Consider the following 25,574-nt stretch of genomic DNA (forward strand, 5'->3'; position numbering starts at 1 on the left):
AGATATTCACCTAAACGAGCCGACTCAAAGAGCCGAAACGTTTGTAAACGAGACAACACTATTCTCTACACCGACAAAAACGGCTCGTGCACGCGAATCGACTCATAAGTTTCACTCAAAATAGCCGACTCAAAGAGCCGACTCGTTTGTAAACGAGACATAACTATTCCCTACACCAGTTTCTCATCCTTTTGTAACTAAATCTCACCCATAACACTATAACTACTTTGACCAAGAGAACTAGACTGTAATAACGTGTACTATTTTACATGTAAAGCATCGTTATCCATGACATTGTTAAATCTCCGGCTCTCAGCCACTCACTGAACAGAGAAGAAGCAGCGGGAAAGCTCGACCTCGCGCTTGTAGGACAGTATTGGCCACATTTGGAAAGTTGCTAAGGTTTGTCCAAAAAATCGCTAAATTTGTCGCTAGGTGCTTTTATATTTTTTTTTCCAAAAAAAAAGTCGCTAAAGGGGTCTGAAAAGTGGCTAAGTTGTTAACACTGGTCTGCACTAACAGCGAGATAAAAGGCAGACTAAGCTCCGCCTCTCCCCAGAAAAAGAAAATACAGAGGGAGAGGGAACGCGGTTTTTCATTTATGCACATGCTATTTGAAAAGCAATAAAATACACCGAGTACCCAAATGATGCCCTGTCTGTCGTTTTTTCTTGAAAAAAAAGGGTTCTCCTGGTTTGAGAACCACTGCCCTACACCAATAAAAACGGCGTGTGCACGCGAAACGACTCTCATGGTTCACTTAAAGGATCCGACTCAAAGAGCCGATTCGTTTGTAAACGAGACATCACTATAACCTACACCGACAAAAGCAGCTCATGTATGCGAATCGGCTCTCAATGTTCACCTAAAGGAGCCGAGTCGTTTGTAAACAAGACACCACTATTCCCCATACCGACAAAAAACGGCTTGTGCATGCGAATCGAGTCTCAAAGTTCACTTAAAAGAGCCGTCTCAATGAGCCGTCTCTCAAAGTTCGACTCTCAAAGTTCACTTAAAAGAGCCGTCTCAATGAGCCGAATCATTTCTGATTGAGGCATCACTATAGCCTACACCGACAAAAGCAGCTCATATAGACGAATCGGCTCTCAATGTTCACCTAAAAAACCGACTCAAAGATCCGAATCGCTTGTAAACGGCTCGTGCATGAGAATCGGCTCTCAAGTTTTACTTAAAAGAACCGACTCGTCACTCGTCACAAGCCGTGCGCCAGTTAGAACATCCGCCTGTGAGTGCGAGCTGTTAACCAATCATGGAGCAGGAGGCGGGACTTGTCTAAAATATCGCCAGGGTAATCATAACCGTTCCGTGAAAATACTTTCACAACTTCAGGCAGAGATTCTCTCAGATTACAGTTTTCCAGCAGTGTGATCGCGAGGCATGGCTTACCCTTATGGCGGAGTGAGTTTTATATGTAGTTCTTTACAGCATACTGCGCATGTCTTTATGAACCTTACTAGAATACAAGGAAATGGAGGTTGTTTTGTAAGGATATGGGATCATATGGCTAATTTCTCATAAAGCATACATTTCTGTACAGTTTTACGTATAAAAATAAAAATCGGATTCATACATTAATCTAAGAAGTGTGCTTAAACAGGTTTGAGTATGTGCTGAAATGTTCAGGGTGGGTAGGTGGGCGAGGGTTGTTTTCCAAAAAGGGTTAAATCTATTTATCTGGCAAGGCATGCAGTGACTTGGCCAGCGCAAAACGAAGGTAGTCTGTGGATTTTCTCTAATTGTGTCTTAGCTGTAGTTTAAAACATTCCAGGGTCTACAATTATAGAGCAATTTGATTCTGATTGCGTGCAAATAAATCAATAAATAAAATGAAGACATCCGCTCTTTTTTTTTTTTTTAAACCGAAATGTGTCCGGATATTCAAATAAAGAGGAAATGTGTGCGAAGGGACGAGGCAACTGAAATGTCACATTACGGGTGGATTTAATAGCCGTTCAGGTCTGTTTTAAAGTTTAATCTTTACACTGAACCGGAAATATAAACCCTCTCCAAGACATCGTAAGAACAGAGCATTTGGTCCTCTTGAGTAGGAAGTGCATGGTTATGTCTAAACTGCAACCTGTGGCTATGGTTTTCTTCAGGAAGTGACGTTATTTTTAATTCAACCTCTACACAAAAACGCCTTAAATATGTCCATACTGACGTGTATGTGACGTGTTTAGTGTTGCGGCTGTATTTTTGTTATTTCCGGGTAAGTTAGTGGTTGTGTGCGTTTCTGACGTCACAGGGGGGAATTCTTAGAGCAGTTACAATCAGTGCGGTTACACGGACAACACTAATCCGATATTAACCCGATTAAGGCGATATTGTGATTAAGAAACTAGCATGTAAACAGCTATTTTTAATTACCTTAATCTGATTAAGGTCATACTCGAAGTAAACACAAATTGAATTAAGACGTGTGCAGTATTCCTGTTTTAGTCGTATTATGGGCGTGTATTACAGACATGTACACACCTTAATCACACTATTAACGCCGTGTGAGAGTTTTCACTGCATTTTGCGACAGGACACGATCACACACGGCAGCGCTCAAGCGTTTTACGGCGAACAAGAGCGTTCGGCTGCGTCCCAAACCGCATACTTGCCTACTATAGGCCTGTAGTGGGGAAAAAGAGCTCGGGTAGTAAACGTCATACGAGGTGATGAGCATGCATTTTGTTGATGATAGTATTACCAAGAACTAAATTACTAAAGTACTAAAGTGCTGCTGCATCACCCTGTTTAGGTATAGATGAAGCACAGGCTTTCCGCACATGAAGTGGGGAAAAAAAACCCCCGAAACTTCCATGTTCGACTTTTTTTTAGGAACAAGCTATCGAGCTATCTGTGACGAGTGATGTATATTTCCTCATTGTTATAGATTAAACAAGTAAATATGTATGTATGTTGATTGAGCTAAAGCAAATACTTGTGCATACAGCATAATTCGTTAAACAGTAAGGTAATAAGTGCTGCGTAGTTTAATTCTCATGCTGTGCGCAGTCGTGTTGATTTCAGATCTCGCTGAAAACTAGGAAGGTCCTCGTAGCTTCCTTGTCGTTGAAGTGGTGTTTTCTTTGAATTTTCCTTCTTTGGTGGGAATTAAAAGCTGGGACCTCAAGTTGAACGCAGTGTAAATCCTACCGGCATGGCTATCAGCGGGTAGTTTGTATGGCACTGTGGGTAATATGGGAAAGCGTTACCGTAGTCAAAAAAACAGACCAGGATGTTGTGGAAAGAAGTTTAAATCGAATCCGTTTCAGCATAAGTTTAATAAAAGCGTTATACGTTATGGGACAACGACAAACAAAACAATAATAGCATTTAGAGATTTCGCTCGTTTCTCTAATTGGGGTCTCATTGTGCATAAGCATGGCGCGTACATTCCTATCCGCTGTACTTTCATTCAGAAATTCATACGGAATTTGTAATGTTTGCTATGTTTTGTGTAATGTCTGCATTTCTTTACCCAATTCACACCATCATGTTCACCACCTGTATGAAGGGTAAGCTAAACAGGTCTAAACCTGACTCTATGGAACTGGAAATTCTTTGGAAAACTTTTTTTCTTTCTTTCTGAGAATAGGTGTGTCCATGGGATATTGAAGGTGGTCTAAAGATGTGGCTTCCTCCCCCACAAATGTTTTAGTGTCTTCACACTGCCTTAGGAACGGCTTGTTCATTAGAACAGTGCCGTTTCATGGCCTGTTAATTAAACAGCACTGTAAGCAGGGCAGGGGTACTTCAGGACCCAATTTGGCAACCACTGTTTTAAATTAAATACAACAGGTACGATACGTTTTCACTGTGGAACTGAATTCTGATTGTTTGTACAAACAAAACATGCAGTAAATCCCGTTTTCTCATGCCTGTGTGGTTATATGATTCATGAGAAGAGCTGCTTCATTGCATTTAAAACATACTCACACTGTGCTGTATATAGTGCCCTCCATTAATATTGGCACCCTTGGTAAATATGAGCAAAGAAGGCTGAGAAAAATGGTCTTTATTGTTTAACCTTTTGATCTTTGGTTAGAAAAATTCACAAAGATACGCTGCTCTCATGGATATCAAACAACTGCAAAGACAACACAGGTTTATCCAAAAAAAAAAAAAAAAAAAAATCTTTGTTAAATATAAGTGTGCAGTAATTATTGGCACCCCTATGAATTCATGTGAGAAAAATATTTTTGAAGTATGTTTCCATTGATGTTTAAAACATTTTTACTACACCTGGGTGAATAGGAACAGGAAATTGTTCAAACATGACTTCCTGTTTCACAGAGGTATCAATATGAGAATACACAGGTCAAATTCGCGTAGTCATTCATAACAAATTCGTAAGGAATACAGCTGTGATGTGCGGCAAAAGGTTGTTGAGCTTCACAAAATGAGAAGTGGCTATAAGAAATTGTTGCACACCTATGTTTAACAAAGATATTTTTTTTGATAAACCTGTGGTGTGTTTGCAATTGATTGATATCCATTTTATCAATGTCAAAAGTACCGGTACTTCGGTACCAAGTCGGTACTAAAACGCAAAAAAGTTGACTGTACCGGATTTTCCAAAAATACGGGTAGTACCGGGTCAACCGGTGCTGACGTGCCGCCTGACAGGTGGTCAGTCGGGAACTTTTCATGGGTGCACCATGCAACAAGAAGACATCGGAGCCAAAGCAGCAGCAGCTCCGCCGGTCGCCATGGCTGCGTCCGAAACCGTATACTTACCTAATATATACTAGGTCAAATACATGTATCTCTCTCGGACGCTTGTTTTCCACTTTCGTTGCTATTACCGCTAAGTGTCTAAAAGCCACGCCCCTAATATATATGTGCCGCTAGATTAACCGTGCTTTCAGGAAGAGCGGCTGCTTCACCTCAGTATTTATTCAAGCAGGTGAGTTTAAAATGATGCATTATGAATGTTGTAGCGTAGTTTAATTTCATTAAAGTGTGTTATTGCAAGAAAACATCCTCGTTTTTGCTTACTTAATGGATAGCATATACACGTTTAACGCTAATACTGTCAAGAGTCCTTAATAACCTTTTATTGGGGGAACATAAATGGGAGGACATGATGGGGTTTACTAATTTTACACACCAGAGGCTTTTCGATGATCTGAAATTTCTGTGGTGGAAAATAACAGACGTGCGGCTAGCACTGTTCATGTCTTTAATAGCAGTTAGTCAGAAAAAACATTCCTCCTCTTGTCTGGACGACTCTAGTAGCTTTAATAATGATATATGAAGTATACAGAATGGCATTTTTAAAAATACATTTTATATTGACATTTAACTTTATTTAAAAAATAGTGTGTCGTTCAATTAGTGTGTTTTTGTGCTTTGCTTTTGTACAGAGTACTGTGGAATTTTACTGGTATTGGTTCCGACTACTGAAATTTTGGTACCGTGACAACCCTAATATCCATGAGAGCAGAGTATTTTTGTGAATTTAAAAAAAAAAAAAAAATAGATCGAAAGGTTAAACAACAAAGATAATTTTTCACAGCCTTCTTTGCTCATATTTCCCCAAGTGTGCCAATATTAGTGGAGGGCAGGATTGAAGGAACCAGGAATGAAGTCTGCTTTTGTAGAAGACATTCGAGGATCTAATAATCATGGTAGAAGTGGTATTTCTGAAGTTAGGGTCCTTTTGGTAAGTATCAGAAGATTGTGAGTGATCAGGTCTGGGAACCAAGAAACGTGTGCTATTTTGGAGAAATCCAATCTAAAGCAAGCTACAGTTTTTTTTGCATCTATTTGCACTCACTGTCTGTCTCTATCTGTAGCTCTGTATTTCACTATATGTCTATCTATATAATGTATGTATAAATCGATACATCTCTGTCTGAATGAAAATGTCTGGCCAAAAGAATAAAAGCACGTCTTTATTGGCGGCAGCCCAGTACACATCCTCCATCATCATCATCTGTAGCAAGGGTCAAAATACAGGCAGGCAAAGATATCAAAGTCTATAATCATAAAGTTAAACAGACACAAGGGTCAAAGTCATCATTTCTTCAGAACTGTTAAAAAAAAAAAAAAAAAACACTTTACTGTACACATTAACATGATGATTATATCCTCCATTTAAACTTTCGTAAACAGAAAGGAAGCGTGCCTGCGCGAGCCGCACACACGTGAGACTGGGGGAATGGGCGTGGCTGTTATTATCCGAGAGTTCAAAATACATGCACAGTTCAATACAGAATTTACATATCGATTAGCTCATTTCCTGTTTGATTGGGGAAAATGACTGTCTTCTTGTTGTTGTTTTTTTTTTGCTGTGTTTTTGAGCGATCACTCGTACAAGTGTATTCCGATGCTTTTACTGCGCCCCTGCTCAAAACGTATAAAGTTTGTCATGCCTGGTAATATGATATATTTGGCACTAAATATCACCGGACATTGTGGCAACGTAATATCGTGTATAGGGACAACAATATCGCCGAATCACACACGGTTAATGGGGGAGCTATAATTCAACCATATTAGTAGGTAAGCATTCAGTGGTTTATTGTTGACTGACTTGAATTACGTCAGATGAGTCGTAGTGTATTTTGGTATTACAAAGAAAGGAGCAGAAATCTTTAATTCGCCTCAAATGACTTTTTCAGAATTGAAATGGTTCTTTGTAGAAGTTGTCTTTTCAGCTCGCCAGCATTAAACAGCGGTGCACATGTTCTGTGTAAACTGAATCATATTTTTAGTAAAGTTGGTTTATTCCATAGACTAGAAGTGTGTGGGACTGTTTTTTTGTTTGTTTGTTTGTTTGTTTTGTTTGTTGTTTGTTTTTAAAATCCCGCCCACTCCCGAAGCAATACCGACCAATCCCGTAAGCTGCCACAATTATTATTTTTGCTTGTTCTATCATATTTTCTGACAAACGTGTTAGGGTCTGTTTCTTAAAATGTAAACAAATGAGCAATTTAAGCCACCGTGTCCAGGACAGAGCAGTTACTGAAGACGAACGAAGACGAATACACGCAAGTAAATGTGTCACACGACGCTGCTTAAGCACCCTGTACGCTCCCACGTTAATGAAAATAGCCTTGCTTTGTCCCAGGAAAGTAAACCAGCTGGTCCTGCGACATGTTTTTTGCTGACTCTCGTGGAATCTCAGTCTCAGTACACGACTCTGCATTGGATTTTCTCTAAACTTGAATTCATTTCGTCAGGATTGATTACGGGTAGTTGAACGAATTCAACGGTAATTGAAAATGTAATGTCTGAATAAAATCTGGGTGTTTTTGCTGTCGTTCTCCCGACCTCCACGCTCCGTACTTCCAGTTCACTTCTTCACACACCGTTTCTGTGACGTCTGTACGGTGGTTACAGCAACAGCCGCACATGCTTTACCACAGGTTTTTCTTTAAATCTCTTTGCTAGCATAACATTTCCCTCAATATCTTGGAACAAAGAAGTATGGGGTTTTGTATTTGGTGATTTTAAGTTTCAGGATGATGCAAACGGATGAATGGGTAACGGCGCGTACAGCAGGTTCAAACATAAACTGATTAAAAACGTTCAGATCAGGGACTACGTTTACATGGACAGCAGTAATCTAATTATTGAGCTTACTCTGGCTACGTTTACATGGACAGCAGTAATCTAATTATTGACCTTACTCTGAGTAAGATAATAATGTGATTAAGGTGTTTACATGAGTTGCTTTTAGAATACTCCCGTCATGTACCCGTTTGACATGTTATAGAACATAATTAGATTAACGGCACACTTCATTACGTCACCGCGCCACGCTGTCCGACGTCCCTCCAGAATTTCACGTATCGACATACAGTTCGTCTTCATTATGGAACCGTATACAGTTTTGGGTGTTTTTATTAATTTTTTTATGAACGCTTTTAAGTGTGGTTAATTATTAGTCATGCTGTACGTGCTAATAGACGACTGCTTGAAGCCGTGGGCTGCGTCTCAAATCGCATACTTACCTACTGTATAGTAGCCGAGATGCATGTATTCCACCTACTACAGGCCTATAGTAGGCGAGTATGCGGTTTGGGATGCAGCCGTACTCTCTTGTTCGATGTAAAACAGTTGAGCACTGCCGTGTGATCGTGTCCTGTCGCAAAATGCAGTGAAAACTCTCACACGGCGTTAATAGTGTGATTAAGGTGTTTACATGTCTGTAATACACGTCAGTAATACGACTAAAACAGGAATACTGCACACGTCTTAATTCGATTATTGCTTACTTCGAGTATGACCTTAATCAGATTAAGGTCATTAAAAATTGCTGTTTACATGGTAGTTTCTTAATCACAGTATCGTCTTAATCGGGTTAATATCGGATTATTGTTGTCCGTGTAAACGCACTGATGAACAGTTCACAACTCGGACAGTAAACCAGCTCTCAGTAAACTTGTGACTTTGTCACGAGTGTAACGTTTAATGTCAGCCCAAGGTCTTTTTTGGCCCACAGAAGAAGAGCTAAAGTTTTAAAACAATAGATAGCTGACTGCTGATATTTTTCTAGTATTTCTTTTGCATTAACTTCAAGATTTTAGGTTTTGACATTTATATTATTGCAGTTTAAAGGAAATGAATCATGAAACACATCCAGAAAAAAAAAAAAAAAGAAATTGTCATTTCTTGCTGTAATGTCTTGCACAACTGGGAATTCCACTTAATGAGGCAAGTCTCTTGTGCTTTTTATATTCGACACTGATGAACAGTGCAGGAGAGCAGACTAAACCCTGTTTGTAATACAAATAATGCAGAACAACTGATGATCCCAAAATAATATTGACCGCTGTCTTATTTCTGACAATAGTATTGGATTTACATTTCAGTAATATATATATAAAGTTTTGCTTAACAGGTTTTATTTTGATTGTGGTAGGTCACAAGGTGTTGATTAATTTTCTGTAACAGCAGCTCTGACAGTAGTTCCAGCTGCAAGGTTTAAAATATTGCGCATATGATACCGCGTATGGCTGACAGTCCTCGTAAACGGATTAAAACCTTGTGTGTCATCGTCGGTACATGCTTTCTGCGAGGAGAAGTTCTGGATTTTTGAATGGAGTCTCCGGTGTCGACTTTCACTTTCGCTTTGTAACAGTCAGGAGAGGAAGGGCTTCAGATGGCAAGGCTTTGCAGTTTCCCTGTAACATCAAGAGCGAGGGGAATAACGTGTCAGGTGACCATTTATAGATGCTATAATGTAAGTGAAAACAGGATCTAACTTGTATACTAATAAAAAGGATGACGTCTTGCTTTTTAAAGCAGCGACCGTTGGCAAATTGCTGTGAAATTTAAGGTAAATTAAACAATTATTGGAAAATTCACACCACCCACATTGGTGGTTTTCCTATAACGTGCCCCATTGTGTTTTATTCAGCACATCCGTATAAGGTTGTATTATTGTTCTCATGTATTTAAAATTTAGCACTATATCGTTTCTGATGCTAGTATTACTTAGCAGTTTATCGTAGTAGCATTCTTCTTTCTGGAACTATAATCAGTGAAACAAATCAAAATAACAAAAATAACAAAGTTAACAGCAATCTCTAAAGAAAGAAGATTGACTCATGAGTTACAAATGACTGTAGAAATGTTGTAGATAACTTTCTTTGAACCTTATTCTTTCTTTAACAATATTCAGTGATGTGGCAGGTTATTTCTAGACATATAGCAGTCAGTGTACAGGGTGTTTGTTTTTATAGCTTGGGGTTAGAAATACACCATGTACAATAAGAAATGTTAATAATAATAATAATAATAATAATAATGAGCCACATGTATTGTATAACTGACTTAACTTAAAAATATTGTGTTTATGAATTAAGAATCAGGCAAGGAACTTTTTAATAACATTGGAAATCTTCATGGAGAGAATTTTGTCTTTGCTAATCTCCTATTAACAAGGCTGGACGTAACTAAGATGAAAGAAAATGCTGAATGCATCTTATTCCGAAAAGATTTTTCTCCACTATTTAGTCCCCTGCCAATCCCCACCCATCAGCCAGCTCTCCTCATCATACAACAACTATCAATCAGTGAGGGTGACGGCCAACACGAGCCTGGCAACTGAACATCTATTCATGCTGCGTCACAAGACAGAGGAAAGCGCTTTCTTCCCTCTTCCGCATACAAGAGCTCACAGATGCCCATGATTGGCTAACGACTCTGTGATTGACAGGGGAGGGCAAGTATTCCATCCCTCCCACACAAAGAACACAGCCTTTTTTTTTGCTTCCTAGACGTCCAGCCACGGGCGGCTGTGGCATCATCAGAGAAAAAAGTTTAATGCTGGTTATTTTAAATGTTTGGGTTAAAGTGCAAAAAATGAAGAACATTATGGCCCTCTTTTTCATATGTATTCATCCATCCATCCATCCATCCTTCTTTTATACCGCTTATCCTTTTCAGGATCATGGGGAAACCTGGAGCCTATCCCAGGGAGCATCGGGCACAAGGTGGGGTACACCCTGGACAGGGTGCCAGTCCATCGCAGGGCAATATTTATTCATAACCATAAATTTCCTTATATATACTGAGTTTGGTTTTCTTGAAAGGAAATTAGAATGCTAATTTACTTTACTCTTCCATTTGTGCGCACCCAAGGAAAGAGCAGCGTAAGTAAGTCTGGATATCGCTTCTGCCTTTCCATAGCCGAACCCTTCCTTTTAATGAAAGCCCTAGGGTTGGTCTTTTCGTAGCCTTAGCAATAATCTCAATCTGTCATTGTTCCCTATAAGAAACAGCATCTTAGCCACTATATATATTTAGGATTATTTAAGTACCATAGAAATGATTGGGTAAATGTTGTTTGTGTAGTAGTTGTGTGAAAGTTAAAAATGGTAACAGTAGGGTGTCACGTGAGGTACAGGCAGACAGATGCAAATGCAGGAAGAGGTGGGTATTAATGATGAGGGCAGACAAATCCAAAACGTAGGCAAAACTCAGAATCAGTAAACAGGCAAAAGTCGGGCGATGAACAAACAGGATGTCCGAGGCAGGACGATATCGGTAAACACTAGGCAAAACAAGGTCAGTAACAGAAACACGAGCAGAGATAAAAGCAAGCCTGGTATCGTCACAACCGCAAGGAATGGCGCATATCCTTCGCCCTGAGTGAGTGAGTCCCTTTATACTGTGGCTGTGATTGTGCTGTGAATCGGTTACAGGTGTATCTGGGAATTGCAGTCCATGGCGGCCATGTTAGTAGGCCACAGTGATGGGAAATGGAGTTTCTGGCGTGAGTAGTGACTAGACCTAACATAGGGCTGCACGATAACGATTAAAATGATCGTCACGATTAGTATTTTAACACTTTACTATAAGATTACATTCATTTACATTAATGCATCATGAACAAAGGACATACTAAATTATAAACATTGACCAAGATAAACAAATGGTATTACTTATTGTTAGCTCATGATACCTATTGCATTAACAATTGCTTGTTGAATAAATATGCTGAATATTCTGTACTGCTCTAGATGTCGGCGCAATATCAGAAAAATGACTGAGTGCACATTTAATAAAACTGGCAAAATAAATAATAAATTGCGCTATATCAGGGGAAAAATAACACAACTCACCAATAGCTAAATGAAGTCTATGTCCAAAGCTATGTTGCCTCATCCAGGAATTCAGAGATGCCTTGATCATGTTATCTGCGTTGTAATCCGTTGTAATGCAGAAATCACTTCTTTGAGGCCCGTTGCAACAGATTCTGCTGTGTGGTCTTTTGGGGAAAAATAAAGTTTGCAAACATTTACTCTTTATTTCACACTCACTGTCAGTATAATGAATGGTCATGCACAGGTACGGTTCCGCTGTTCCACTTGACCACAAGTAGGTTTTGGCAGCAAAAGGCAAGGCGACTTTAAAAAAAATAGTTGCTTGAGGGAATTTTGTATTTTTTGTCAAGTCTGCCGATCACTTTCTGAAACCCCTCATTGCTTACTGTGCTTATTGGGCACATATAGTGGTGCTTGGAAGTCTGAAGAATTTTCTACATATCTGCATATATATGATAAAAAATGTTATACTTGGTCATTTATTAATTGGGGAGAATGATCCAATATTACATACTTGTGAGTGGAAAAGTGTGTGAACCTCTAGGATTAGCAGTTAATTTGAAGGTGAATTTAGAGTCAGGTGATTTCAATCAATGGGATGATAATCAAGTGTCAGTGAGCGCCCGGGTTTATTTAAAGAACAGGGATCTATCAAAGTCTGATCTTCACAGCACATGTTTGTGGAAGTGTATCATGGCACGAACAAAGGAGATTTCTGAGAACCTCAGAAAAAGAGTTGATGCTTATCAGGCTGGAAAAGGTTATAAAAACCCTCTCTAAGGAGTTTGGACTCCACCAAGCACAGTCAGACAGATTGTGTACAAATGGAGGAAATTCAATATCATTGATACCCTCAACAGGAGCGGTCCACCAATAAAGATCATCACAAGAGCAAGATGTGTAATAGTCCATGAGGTCATAAAGGAACACGGGGTAACATCCAAGCAACTAAAGGCCTCTCTCACATTGGCTAATAATGTTCATGAGTCCACTGTCAGGAGAACACTGAACGACAGTGATGTGCATGGCAGGGTTGCAAGGAGAAAACCACTGCTCTCCAAAAAGAACTGCCCTTCTGCAGTTTGCAAAAGATCACATAATATTTTGTGGATGGATGAGACCAAATTAGAACCTTATGGTTTAAATGAGAAGCGTTATGTCTGGAGAAAGGAAAACACAGCATTATCCCATCTGTGAAACATGGTGGTGGTAGGATCATGGTTTGGGCCAGACATGGGGTTCTCTATTTACTTTTCGGACTCGTGAAAATCTGATGATGTTTTGTCATATTTATGCAGAAATATAGAAAAATCTAAAGGGTTCGCAAAGCACCATTTTCAAGCAGCACTATATTCTTGGCTAAATGAAATGTGATTACCTTCATTATTTCTAGGTGTCTTTGTGAGCCAGATGAATTCAGTGTTGCGCTGAGCAATGTCTCCATTATTGTTGCCTGTGTTGGGAAAGGCCAGGAATTTTATACGGTTAACGCTTTTTGTGTATTTGACCTTCTTTGACATTCCTTTGACAAATTGCATTTTATTTTGGCTTTTCAGGTGGTTGATGAGGTTTGTTGTTACCTTGCGGCACTGATCCGAAACGGAAGCGCACTTTGCATACGACTTGCACCAACGTCACTTTCTCTAAGCCCAAAATACTTCCAAACAACGGAGGATGATGCCTTTTTAGGCACTCCTGTATGCCCGTCACCTTCCTCTTGTTGCTCTGCCATTTTGTTTGTACAGTCAAGCTGAATGACTGTATGCTTTAATATGGTTATCTGCTACTTCAGTGCTGTGTGCGTGAAGCTGTGAACTTCTGCAACACTGTATTTCAAAGCATGCTTGAAAACGAAACACTGATCGGTTAGTAGGAAACTTCCTATGAGAGCACAACGGGTGAGTCGAGGCGAAAAATAACTTGATTGTGACTTGTGAATTTTATGGTTTAACATCCGTAGACTTAGCCCAGAGGTTCTAAACCTTTTGTAACTAAAGCCCTCCAAGCCTCCCCTATCAGGTGCCCCCCCCCCCCCCCCCCCATAATGAAGTAGACCTGATATAATGATGATCTATTCTATATAAAACTAAATAAATTCATCATAAAAAAAAATCTATGTATAAATAGATTTATAAACTATATAACGGACAGGTGTGGAACATGAATGATCGAAAATGTTTCTGAACACTAGAACTACTTTGAACAAGAGAACTAGGCTGTAATAACGTGGACTATTTTACATGTAAAACATGTTAAATTACATTCGTCTTGCGTTATAAAAACATTCGCATAAGAATGATGTAAATGGGGAGGAAGGGCGCGTCTCGTTATCCAGGACGGTGTTAAATCTCCGGCTCTCGGACCCTCACTGAACAGAGCAGACGCAGAGAGAGGTGAGAGTGCAGCGGGAAAGCAAGACCTCGCGCTTGCAGGACGGTACTGGTGACATTTGGAAAGTCGCTAAGGTTTGTCCAAAAATTCGCTAGATTTGTCACTAGGCGTCGTAAGTTGTTGGTAACACTGGTCTACACTGACATCTAGATAAAAGTCAGGCTAAGCTCCGCCTCTCCCCAGCAAATAGAAAATACAGAGGGAGAGGAAATGCGGGGTTTTTCATTTATGCACATTCTATTTGAAAAGCAATAAAATACACCGAGTACCCAAATGATGCCCTGTCTGTTTTCTTTCTTGAAAACAATTCGTGCCTACCTTCCGATCTCTCCGCGCCCCCCTTTTGGGTTGAGAACCACTGACTTAGCCCATAAGAAGAAAACAGTTTTAACATTACTGGGCTAATGTTTTCTGTTTGCTAACACATTAATAGTGCAGACAATTATGCTTAATTAATTATGGAAGGCAGAAATCGTGATTGCAGTTAAAATACGATTAATCGTGTAGCCCTAGGTAACAGCGTAACTTTTTCTATCGGTTAAATTTTTCTTCATCCTTCATGGCATCTTTGTGCTTTTGGCTGAAACCAGAACATTTTTGCTGGCTGAATCGTTGGTGAACACCTTTTTATGGAATTCAGTTTGTCAGCTGGTCAACCTTAGGCAAGTTAACAGAAGCAAATGTTAATATTTTCTAAATTTCTGTCATTTCTGGTAAGGTGGCATTACCATTGTTGGTGGTATACCCCTGTTTAACACCCTCATTCTCCCCCCCTCTTTCTCTCTCAGTATGGTGGTCAGATGCCAGGGGGCCCGATGGGTGGCCCTCCCCCAGGATCTTACCAAACCCAATATGGCGCCTACCCTGGCACCTTCAGTGCACCCCCTGCCCAAGACCCCATGTGGGGTTACTTCACCGCCATAGCCGGCCAGGTGAGATTAAAATCAGTTGAATTATTCTGTTTGGTTTGCGCTAACTGATCAAAACTGAGCAAAGCCAGATATTCATATAACCCATTTGAAATTTTAAGACTGATTACTAGCTAACTGCGTAAGTGAAGTTTACAGGAAGCCCTGGCCTATGTGTTGAATAATCATGAGCTTTTGTGTTGTTAGGATGGTGAGGTGGATGCTGAGGAGCTCCAGAGGTGTTTAACACAGACTGGCATCAGTGGCACTTATGCTCGTAAGTTGAGAGCGTGTGAGTGAGAGTGTGGCTGAGTGTGTGTGAGTGAGAGTTGAAGAAGAGAGTGTAATTGTAAAAAAAACATGTTTGCCCCTAAATATAGTATAAATAAATCAGGGGTCCATTTCCTGAAATGTGTGGACAAGATGACAAAAAACATCAAACCATGTAGCATTTTTTAATGTATTATGATAACAAACTGCCCGTAATTTAGTAGTGTCGCTTTTTTTTTTTTTTTGGATTGAGTATACATTATTTACTGTATGTCTGCAACATTTTTTTTTTTTTTAATTTCAAAATCATGTAAAAACAGAAAAGGTTATATTAAAAATGTTAACATTTTTTCCAATTTTAATTATGTAAAAATATCATTTGATTCCAGTCTGTTTAAGTTTAAATTTAAGTTTATATGTATAAAAAAAGATTCTAAATAAATAAATAAATATTTAATACTGGGGGGGGGGGATAAATAAATAAAAATGTGTAAAATATATCAAATTTATGAGCTTGGAGCCAAATCAAACCAGTAAACGCTGCCAGACCAACTCGGCAAAAACACTGCGCCTACGTGTATGTTTACGTTAGAACAGTACTCCACCTTCAAAGCTCATAACACAACCCCAAAACTATTAGATGAAAAATGGTGTACTATTCCATATTGGACATCAATAATTCAATATTCACTTTACGGAAATAATTACCTCTAATTATTAGGCCTGTGTCTAGTCCATTATCTTCCATTATACAGATGACGACGTACCAGCAGTGGAGACTGTGGTGCGACCAGATATAAACCTATTAAAACGTCTCTGTGACAGCAAGCACAATAAATGGCTACAAAACAACACTATTGTAGTACTTATTTTTTGTTTTTTTTATAGTTCAAAATATACCGTGTTTAAAGAATTGGTCAAAATGCATGTAATATGATCATTTTGTAATCGTACTGGAGCTACTTATGAATCATTGAGCCTGAACAGCGGTAATAAATCTCTCAGAGAAGTGATTATAGGTCAAGGTTGAGGAGGCTATTGGCGTAGCAGGGCTCTTTTCATGACTGGCAGCAGTCATCCAGTGCCCCCCATTTGGACACACCCTTTGTTGACTTATTAATGTAGATAAACAGCCATCCAGGGGTAAATTAAAGACCCTGCTTGTTTGGGTACAAGAGAAATTGTAGGCTATTGCACTGGTGAATCAGTGGTACAGTACTACTGTGCAGTGCACAACGTTACATAATGTTGTAACAGGAAGTTGCTGTAACTTGCATGAAATAAAACTAAGTTTGCCTGGCACTGGAAATATGCATTTTCCTTAAACCTAGATCTCTAAAATCCCATATACAGCGGTTTTAAGTATTCTTGGCAGCTAGCTGTGTACAAGTGTGACATTGTGGCCATACCAGTGGAGGGAGTACTCCTGGATCTCTTTATTTGGGGCAGTTGTAGTTGCAGTCTTGGCTTTTTTGGCGTATTTGGACAAGCAAACATTTGATCATTATTGAAACAGTGCCTGTTAATAAAGTGGAACAAAACCACAAGGAAATGAGCTTTTTTCAATAATTTACTGATGGATCATAGATGTGATATTCTTCTGTGGGAAAAGTAAGTGCAGCCTTTGCCTCAGAAGTTAGTATTGACCCATTTAGCAGAAGTAACTTCTTGTAGGCGTTCTACATAATCGTCCACCATAATTGTCTCTCACATCGGCTTGCTGGAATTTGTGACCACTCTTCCACACAATATTCTTTCAGTTGCAGGATGTTTGAGGGTTTTGTTGCGTGTACTACCCGTTTCAAATCCCACCACAACATTTCAATGGGATTCAAATCCAGGCTTTGACTAGGCCATCCCATAACCATTCATTTCTTCTTTTTGACCCGTTCCTTGGTGAATTTGCTAATGTGCTTAGGACCATTATCCTGTTTAAAAGGTCCATTTTTGGTTCAACTCCAACTTTCGGACAGATGGCCTTACATTATCTTCAAGCGCTCTTTGATATGATGCAGAATTCATAGTTGAATCAATGATGGAAAGCTGTCCAGTTCCCGAGGCATCACAGCAACCCCAAACCATAACATTTCCACCACCGTGCTTCACAGCTGGTATGAGGTGCTTCTCCCGAAAAGCTGTCTTTGGTCTGTGCCAAACATGTCTGCTGTTACTGTGGCCAACAGCAACTCTATATTTGATTCGTCTGTCCAGAGCACATTATTCCAGAAGGCCTAGTCTTTGCCTATGTGCTCATTGGAAATCTGTCTTGCAAAGGCACGCCTCCCATGCAAGTCAATCTCTTTCTGATTGTAGAAGCATGTACTTTGATGCCAACAGTTACTTGGTGTAACTGCAAGACTTCCTAGCAGATCCTGTGATGACATTTTGGGGTTCTTGCAGACTTCTTTTTGCATCAGACTTGGGCTCTTGAGCTGAATTTGCTGGGACAAATTAGCAGTCGTTTGAAATCTGTGCCATTTTTAGATGATTTTCCTTACAGTGGAATGTATTTCAAATAATTTGGAGATCTTTTTAAATCCCTTGCCAAACTCATAAGCATCCACAGCCGTTTTCTGAAGACCCTACAGAACTCTTTTGGTATGATTACACCACACACCTCAATAACAAAGGGAACACCAGACACTAGATGTGAGTTGTTTAAATGAGACAGGTTTCACCTGCACCAAATCTTGAACACCTGATTGTAATTTTATGGATTTGAAGGTGTGATAAATGTAGGGGTGTACTTACTTTTTCCATGCGACACGTCTGTTTTTTTTTTTTTATTGATTTAAATTGTGAAAATTACTGCAAAAGTGTCATTTGATATTGATTTCCGTCTTTGCGCCCCTCTACTCTTCTTCTTTTTCTTGTCAAACTGCCATTTAGAAATCAACGTACCTTGTTCTATCTCTTCCCAAAGCAAATGTAATTTCACTAACTTGTTTATTATCCACCTTTTATGAATACTGTCTGATGGCATCTAATGATCCATGTACAGATTTCACCTCTGGGCTGTGAATCGGTTTACTTGTTCTGACAAAGACATCCCAAATAATCTCCATCCATAGGGGACTATGTTTGCCAGCACCAATTCAGTTGTACCTTCGTCAGTGGATGTTTGTGAACGTCCACTTCACAGTTGGTCTGCGACACTTTGAGTTTTTTTTTAAATTTGTTAATAAATTTGGTAACAGTGTCGTGTGTGATGTGCTTGCCGTGTTTCCTGTTAAAGTCAATTGCAACCTTGCGACAGCTTCCTCATCCAGCCGTGAGAATGATTTCAATAAGTTCTTCTTTTGTCAAAGGCGTTCTTAAAGGCCATCTGAAAAATAATATATATAATATAAACCAAGTATGAACATTTTTGGAAGACATTTTGCTAAAAAAAAAAATGTTTGGAGACTTTTGGGACGGCCTGTTGAATTAAAAATAATAATAATAACTTTATATTATTTATTTATTTATTTAAAACAAGCTCATATCCTTCATTAAGTTGTTCATGGTTAATAGAAATGATCATTATCAGCAAATGCACCCATTAGACTAATATATACATTATTTAATAAACATATTTCGTTTGTTTGCAGCCTTCAGTTTGGAGACATGCAGAATTATGATTGCCATGCTGGATGTATCCTTTACAGAAATGTGGTGAAACAAATTTCATTTTTTATACTGTCCTCTATTTTTGATTGATCTTCTGCCTCATAACCTGTAGCTTGATTTATGGAGTGAACTCCCACATATCTATACATTAGGGTTGTAACATTATGAAACGTTTCTGGCCATAACTGTACAACCTAAAATTAGCTCGTAGTGGATCACTATTTATAATTTTAATGTCAGCACCACAATGATTTCATCTATGCCAGCTTTAACAATACTGAGAAGAGGAGTTTGTGTCAAAACACCAAAATTGATTATTGTCTAATAGCAACACATCCTGAAGTGTTTTGCCGCTGTTCAAGGAAGGCTAAACTCAAATAAGCACTCTTTTTACAAGCAGAAAAGCATCTCAGAAAGTACAACATACTGAACGTTGATTCAATCAATGGAGACCATGTGAAGTTCCACTCGTATCAGCCAAGAACAGGAATCAGAGGCTACCAAAAAGTTCACCAAAACTGGACATTTGAAGAGTAGAAAAATGTTGCCAGGTCTCGTGGTTCTACATGTTGTGCATTCTGAGGTGCTTTTCTGCTCATAATGGTTTTAAAGAGTGCTTATCTGAGTTACCATAGCCTTCCTGTCAGCTCAAACCAGTCTGGCCATTACTCATCCTCAGGCCTCTTTCATCAGCAAGGCATTTCCGCCCACACTCAGCTGGTTGATTTCCTTCACAGTGCCCATGTAGAGAGATTATTCAGGTAAGATGGGCTTCACTGAGTTTAAGGAGCTGTTTGCTGTGCTGAATGGCTGGAAGCAGAACTTCATGATGGTGGACCGAGATAACAGCGGCAGCGTGGAGCCTCACGAGTTGTCTCAAAGCATCACTAGTATGGGTGAGTTGGCTAACATCACTCAAGGGTTTTAATACAACCACTTATCCTTAGTTCATCTCTCCTTATGAATGCTGAACAAGGTTAGTGAATTAAAGCAATGGTGGCCAATCACTAGCATATAAGCTAGTTACAGTTCTCCTTCAAGTCCTCTCCTTTACTCCTTTCTCATGAGTAAAGATTCAGAAAAGTAGAATGAGGGATTCAAGTCAATCACCAGGACAAAACTAAATGGCATAATATTGTAAAACTGACCTAAATAATTAAATAAAATTTTAATAAATATAAAAATAATTATTAGTATTACTAGTATTAGTAATAATACGTTGCCGTTACATGCGGCAACAGGCAGGACACAAGTGTGTAAACTCAGCATAAGCTTTTTTTAAAAAAAATAAAATTTTTTACTATCATAATTAAAGTCCATGGCAGAGTTCAAAACACGAAAACACAGCCGGGCAACAACAAACAAGGGTAATCCGTAATCAAAGTACACAGACAAGAGTTGGATGTATAATAACACTAATGCATGTAAAGACTTCACAATGAACGATGACACAACATGGCATCTATAGAGAAATGAATCAAGGACTAACACAGAATAGGTGAACACAGTCGGGTAATAATCTAATTACAGGACTAAAACAGAAACCATTTGTGGGAACTGTGATGCAATGGGGGAATCCATGGCAGTTGCAATTTAAGTGCTTGTATTCTTTCCAGGTTGCAACAGTAGCACTGAAATTGTACTTATGTGATGTTTCTCAGGGTACAGAGTGAGCCCTCAGGCTTTAGGGTGCATCATCAAGCGCTTTAGTCGGGGAGGCAGGGTCTATTTCGATGACTATGTGGCCTGTTGTGTGAAACTCCGGGCTCTAACAGGTGAGTGGCAAGGTTGTATTGTGAGATAACTGGCTAATCTCCTAAAATAAAATAAAAAGTCTTTTTATATCAAAAGCTAAGCTGTTTACTTTATCTCCAAAGTCATCATAAATGTTTGCATATTTTAAAAGTGTGGAAGCTGGGGTTTCCCTCTACTTCCTGCATTTAATAGTTATTACACTATAAGGTGCCCTGAGAAAATGTGAAATCTGTACCGAGTTCCATTTCTTCACTTCTTCAGCGGTGATGGGGAAAAAAAGTTCCCTATTTTTACAAGCGGTTTAAAATCTCAGATTTCATCAGCCTCACGTGAGTGATGCATTTGCGTACTCTTCCATGATTGTAAGTAACATGAAGTGCAACCAAGCAAGATTAGGTCTCTAACTTTTAAGTACAGTGCTGTAAAGTATTTGATTTCTTCCGTTTTTGTGTCTCATACTTAATCGTTTTTTTTTATTGAAGCAAAAAAAGTTATCCAACAACTTTCACCAATTTGAAAAACTAATTGCCCCCCTAAGCTTAAAATCTGGTTGTGCCACCTTTAGTAGCAGTAACTGCAACCGAATGCTTCTGATAACTGGAGATCAGTCTTACACTTACTTCTAGAACTAGGGTTTACTCCTATGCTTTGGATCATTGTCTTGCTGCAAAATCCAGTTTCGCTTTAGTTTCAAATTACGGACTGAAGACCAGACTATCTCCTTTAGGATTTTCTGGTAGAGAGCAGAATTCATGTTTCTTTCAATTTCTGTCGATTATTTTCCTAATCGATTAATCGGACTATTATTTTTCGATTGATCGGATATATATATATATATATATATATATATATATATATATATAATATATATAATGACAATAAACGTGAATTAAACTAAACCTTTTAAGCAACTCTCACCAGTTTCCCCAACCTGCAGCACACAGTGGAGCATTTTGGATATAAACACAAATTTTTGTTCGTGCATCACTGTTGTGCTTCCGTGTTACACAACATTGCAGGTTACAATCTTCTTCACGGCACTTAATATCAAATGCACCCCTGCCTTAGAGGACTTGGAGGTTGCACACTTTTTTTTTTTTTTTTTCCCGCTGTCACTTGAATACGCCTCCGTCTGATGGCCATGTTGGGAATAAAAGGTAATGCTGACAAACAGTAAACTGAGGAAACATATTTTTGTTGACTCTGGGTATTAAATTGAAGCTAGCGGTGTTTGAGGTCATGTGTCATTAACTGGGAAACGGCTTGTACTTCAGGTTAGTAAAAAACCGCTAGCGTTCCATTTGAGGCACTAAATGGTAGAGTGCATAGTGTAAGTGTATAGTACATAATTTGGCACACAACTTTCGTCTGTACTCTCCAATGTGTGTTTTCGGAACAGAAGTAATACAATGAGTAAACGTGCCCTATGCCACTCACAGACCAACTCAGTGATGATGAGATTCGTTGACAATGATTTTCATTGTCGATTTTATTAATTAGTCGTTACAGCGCTACTTTTAATTATTGCAAGTTGCCCAGGCCCTGAAGCTGCAAAGCATCCCCGTAGGTATGGTGTTCTTTTTTTGGAATTCTGTATTTGTTTTACGTAGATGTAACGGGACCACTTTCGACTCCTCAATCCACAGAACATTCTCCCAAAAGGTTTGAGGATCATCAAGGTGTGTTTTGGCAAAATTCAGATGAGCCTCAATGATGTTCTGGGTTTTCACCTTGCCACTCTTCCACGGATGCCATTTTTGCCCAGTGTCTTTCTGATAGTGGAGTCATGGACCTTTGATGTTTTCCTTGCGTCTTCTGTGATTTGCTCTATGAGCAGTTTCTGTGCTCTTAGAGGAATTTTCGAAGGTTGGCCATTTCTGGGAAGGTTCACTACTGTGCTTAGTTTTTCCATTTGGAGATAATGGCTGTCATTATGTCATGTCACACAATGTGTGTGCAATTGTGCCCTGTGATGGGCTGCCCCCCCCCCCATCCAGGGTGTCCCCTGCCTCGTGCCCTGAGTTGCCTGGGATAGTCTCCAGGCTCCCAGTGACCCTGTGTAGGATAAGCGTTACAGAAAATGGATGGACTATTGCCCCTTTAAGTTAAACTTTTTTTGTGAGTGCTGATGCACGACTATGACAAGCAAGAAGAGCCTCAAGAAATGGCAAATAGGTCTACTCACTTGTTCTTCAAAGACAAAGCTGTCCATACCCAGTGGATATGTTTTTATTATAGTAATTTCTAAATTAGCTTTATTCTGTCAAGGTTTGGAAAAGCAACAAGTCAACAGGTGAAACAATGACTTCATAGAAGCTGCATGCTTCTCATGATTTTTACTATTGACATGTAAAAGTCTCCAGGCTCCAGGCTTTATCTTTATTGAGAGTGCTATTATCCAGCTAATTTACCGGAAGGAGGCAACATTACCTTGCTGACTGTTAGTGTAGTATACAATTGTTAAACTGCAGTATGTTAATAATATAATGTATTACCATTAACCAGCATTCTATTCATAAGCTGTTTTGGAAGCGGAAGCCATTTTCACACAGTTTGTGTTTTTCTACAGAGAATTTCAGGATGAGGGATGTTATGCAACAAGGAGCTGTGAACTTCCGTTATGATGATGTAAGTAGCCCGTACTGTTGATTTCAGTGCTGCAATGCAATGCCACTAATATCAATACATTTCTGACTCAACCTTCAAGTTGCAAAAAAGTGTGATTTTTTTGTTTTCTTTCTACTCAAAAAGAATCAAGAGGCTGTTTATAAATTACCTGCAGTTACACCACAGTGCTGTCGAATTCTCAAATCTGAAGGTGTTTTTCAGTTTTCTGTAATGGCACAGCTCTAGACAGTAGCTCTCACTGTGATTCAAATGATAGGTTTATATCAGTGCGCTTGTCCTAATATGTTATTGTTTCAATAGTAACAGCTTATTCACAGGGACTTATCATGTGTATATATAGTCTAAGCCTAATAAGAAACAGATTATGTGTTGGAAAATGTATTATTTAACAAATAAGTATGTATATGCATATGATTATTTATATATATATATATATATATATAATATATATAGGAAGGATTCTCTAGTATCAGTACTTTGTAACAGTCAGTTCCACAAACAGAAAGTCTGTTTCTTGCTAACATTACAAGCTGGTCTTATTAACTTACGAAGAAAAGATAAAGAGAATTAAAGAGAGCCTAGTAAGGGGATGACTGTCTGTCGCAGTGATGACAAAAACTAACTTGTCCTGTGGACATGTCCACAACTTTAATTCTAAGTATAGATGGTTAAAAAGCACTGTTAAAAAGAAGTGTCATTCCTTAATAAATTTTAAAATAGCAATCATTGCCAAATCACTGTGGTATAAGAGGAATCAAACACTTCATGACGTGTTGTTATAGGAAACCGACAAAGTTTGGGGTGGTAACCTAGCAAACTACCTCACTGCTCATTTTTTTTCCCCTTTTACTATGATTTATGTTTTATTCCTTAGTCAATTTATAAAATTTAAAAAAAAAATTCAAGCAACAGTAATCGCCTCATCTACAATTTCAGCCAGCCACAGTATAACTGTAATTAACACCAATGTACCATATTCCCTACCATTTTTATATCAAAGATTTAACAGAATTAATTTACATATGCTACATTTGTTTCCTCTTTACAGTTCATCTTGTGCACCATGTCTATCTGAGGACGATTGGACAGACTTCCTGATTTATGGAGGAATAGAAGTATAATAGTGTGTGTATATATATATACCCTATAATATACAATATGTAGCCTCTGGCTAGTATAATATATATTCTAAATGTGCCACATTTTTTTATGGATTAGGAGATTTGTTCATTGGCCAATGAGAAACATTTTCTGATGTAAAGCCATTTGTTGGCAGCTTCTTTTTAAAGGGACAGACCACATCAATAAGCCTTTATTTTGTGCCAACATAATGTTCTGTAAACTTGTTATCCAGTTTTGACACCAACACTCACTACTTATGCAGATTTTGTTAATAAATTTACATTTTAAACTGGTGTATTGTATTCATAGTGAGCCCATTTATTTATTTCTTTATTTTTATAACAAATATGTGCGATTAGTGTTCTGTTGAAATACCATCTGAAGGTATATGGGAAGAAAGAGCAGTTTTCTTAGTTGATTCATTGGAACAGACCTCATAAAACATAATTCCCTTAATGTGCTTAGCTTAGCTATATGCACACAAGTTACCAGTTAATTAGGTACACCATCTACCTACACTGATTGGCCATTTTATCAGCTCCACCTAGCATATAGGTCATTTTGTAATTACTGACTGTAATCTATCTGTTGTACAACCCTTCACCATTAAATCTCTGTTATAAACCTGGGGAAATGTGCTATAGTAGAACATTTCTAAATCAAGCTTTAACCACTGAATTAGGTTTTGTGACAATTGCAGTAACACATATCCTTAGAAGTAAATAAAAACCTTTTGGGAGAATGTTCTGTGGGTTGATGAGTCGAAAGTGGAACTGTTTGGAAGACCGGGGTCCCGTTACATCTGGTGAAAACCAAACACAGAATTCCACAAAAAGGACATCATACCTACGGTCAAACATGGTGGTGGAAGTGTGATGGTGTGGGGATGCTTTACTGCTTCAGGGCCTGGGCGACTTGCAATAATAGAGGGAAACATGAATTCTGCTCTCTCCCAGAAAATCCTAAAGGAGAATGTCCGGTCTTCAGTCCGAAAGTTGAAACTCGAGCACAACTGGATTATACAGAAAGACAATGATCCAAAGCATATGATTAAGTCCTAGTCGTACAAGAAAGAGAAAGAGCTCCAGTTATCAGAAATATTTGGTTGCAGTTATTGCTGCCGAAGGTGGCACAAGCAGATTTTAAGTTTAAGGGGGCAATTAGTTTTTCACTTTGGTGAGAGGTGTTGGATAATAAATAAAGATAAATAAATAAAAACTTTACTGTTTGTTTGCTCAGATGGCCTTTCTTTTATGTTGTCTTTCGTTTGAAGATCTAAAACTATTTAGTATGAGGTATACACAAAAACGGAAGAAAT

At 38.7% G+C, this 25,574-nt stretch overlaps 1 protein-coding gene across 3 annotated transcripts; it reads left to right on the plus strand.

Annotated features, from left to right (window-relative positions):
- Positions 1-1,259: 1,259 nt before the first annotated feature.
- gca (grancalcin) lies at positions 1,260-24,549 on the plus strand. 3 transcript variants are annotated; one of them, XM_017481488.3, is made up of 8 exons: positions 1,260-1,419; positions 14,753-14,896; positions 15,080-15,149; positions 18,733-18,776; positions 19,500-19,647; positions 20,413-20,526; positions 23,076-23,134; positions 24,183-24,549. In XM_017481488.3, exons 1-8 carry the CDS (start codon positions 1,399-1,401, stop codon positions 24,207-24,209), a joined length of 627 nt encoding a protein of 208 aa, XP_017336977.1. In that variant the 5' UTR covers positions 1,260-1,398; the 3' UTR covers positions 24,210-24,549. The 3 variants fall into 3 exon arrangements, with proteins under 3 accessions (XP_017336977.1, XP_053540026.1, XP_017336978.1); XM_053684051.1 differs by lacking the exon at positions 1,260-1,419 and adding an exon at positions 5,527-5,677; XM_017481489.3 differs by lacking the exon at positions 1,260-1,419 and adding an exon at positions 13,949-14,626.
- Positions 24,550-25,574: the final 1,025 nt, after the last annotated feature.

This window comes from Ictalurus punctatus, chromosome 12 (assembly GCF_001660625.3).
Source record: "Ictalurus punctatus breed USDA103 chromosome 12, Coco_2.0, whole genome shotgun sequence".
In the NCBI taxonomy this organism is placed as follows: domain Eukaryota; kingdom Metazoa; phylum Chordata; class Actinopteri; order Siluriformes; family Ictaluridae; genus Ictalurus; species Ictalurus punctatus.

What these genes read in the sequence shown, in the direction of transcription:
- gca (XM_053684051.1), top strand. Translation starts at nt 5,597, where the DNA reads ATGAAGTCTGCTTTTGTAGAAGACATTCGAGGATCTAATAATCATGGT. An exon ending in CATCAGTGGCACTTATGCTC is followed by an intron (nt 15,150 to 18,732) that starts GTAAGTTGAGAG and finishes GTTTGTTTGCAG; the next exon opens with CCTTCAGTTTGGAGACATGC. An exon ending in TTATGATTGCCATGCTGGAT is followed by an intron (nt 18,777 to 19,499) that starts GTATCCTTTACA and finishes GTGCCCATGTAG; the next exon opens with AGAGATTATTCAGGTAAGAT.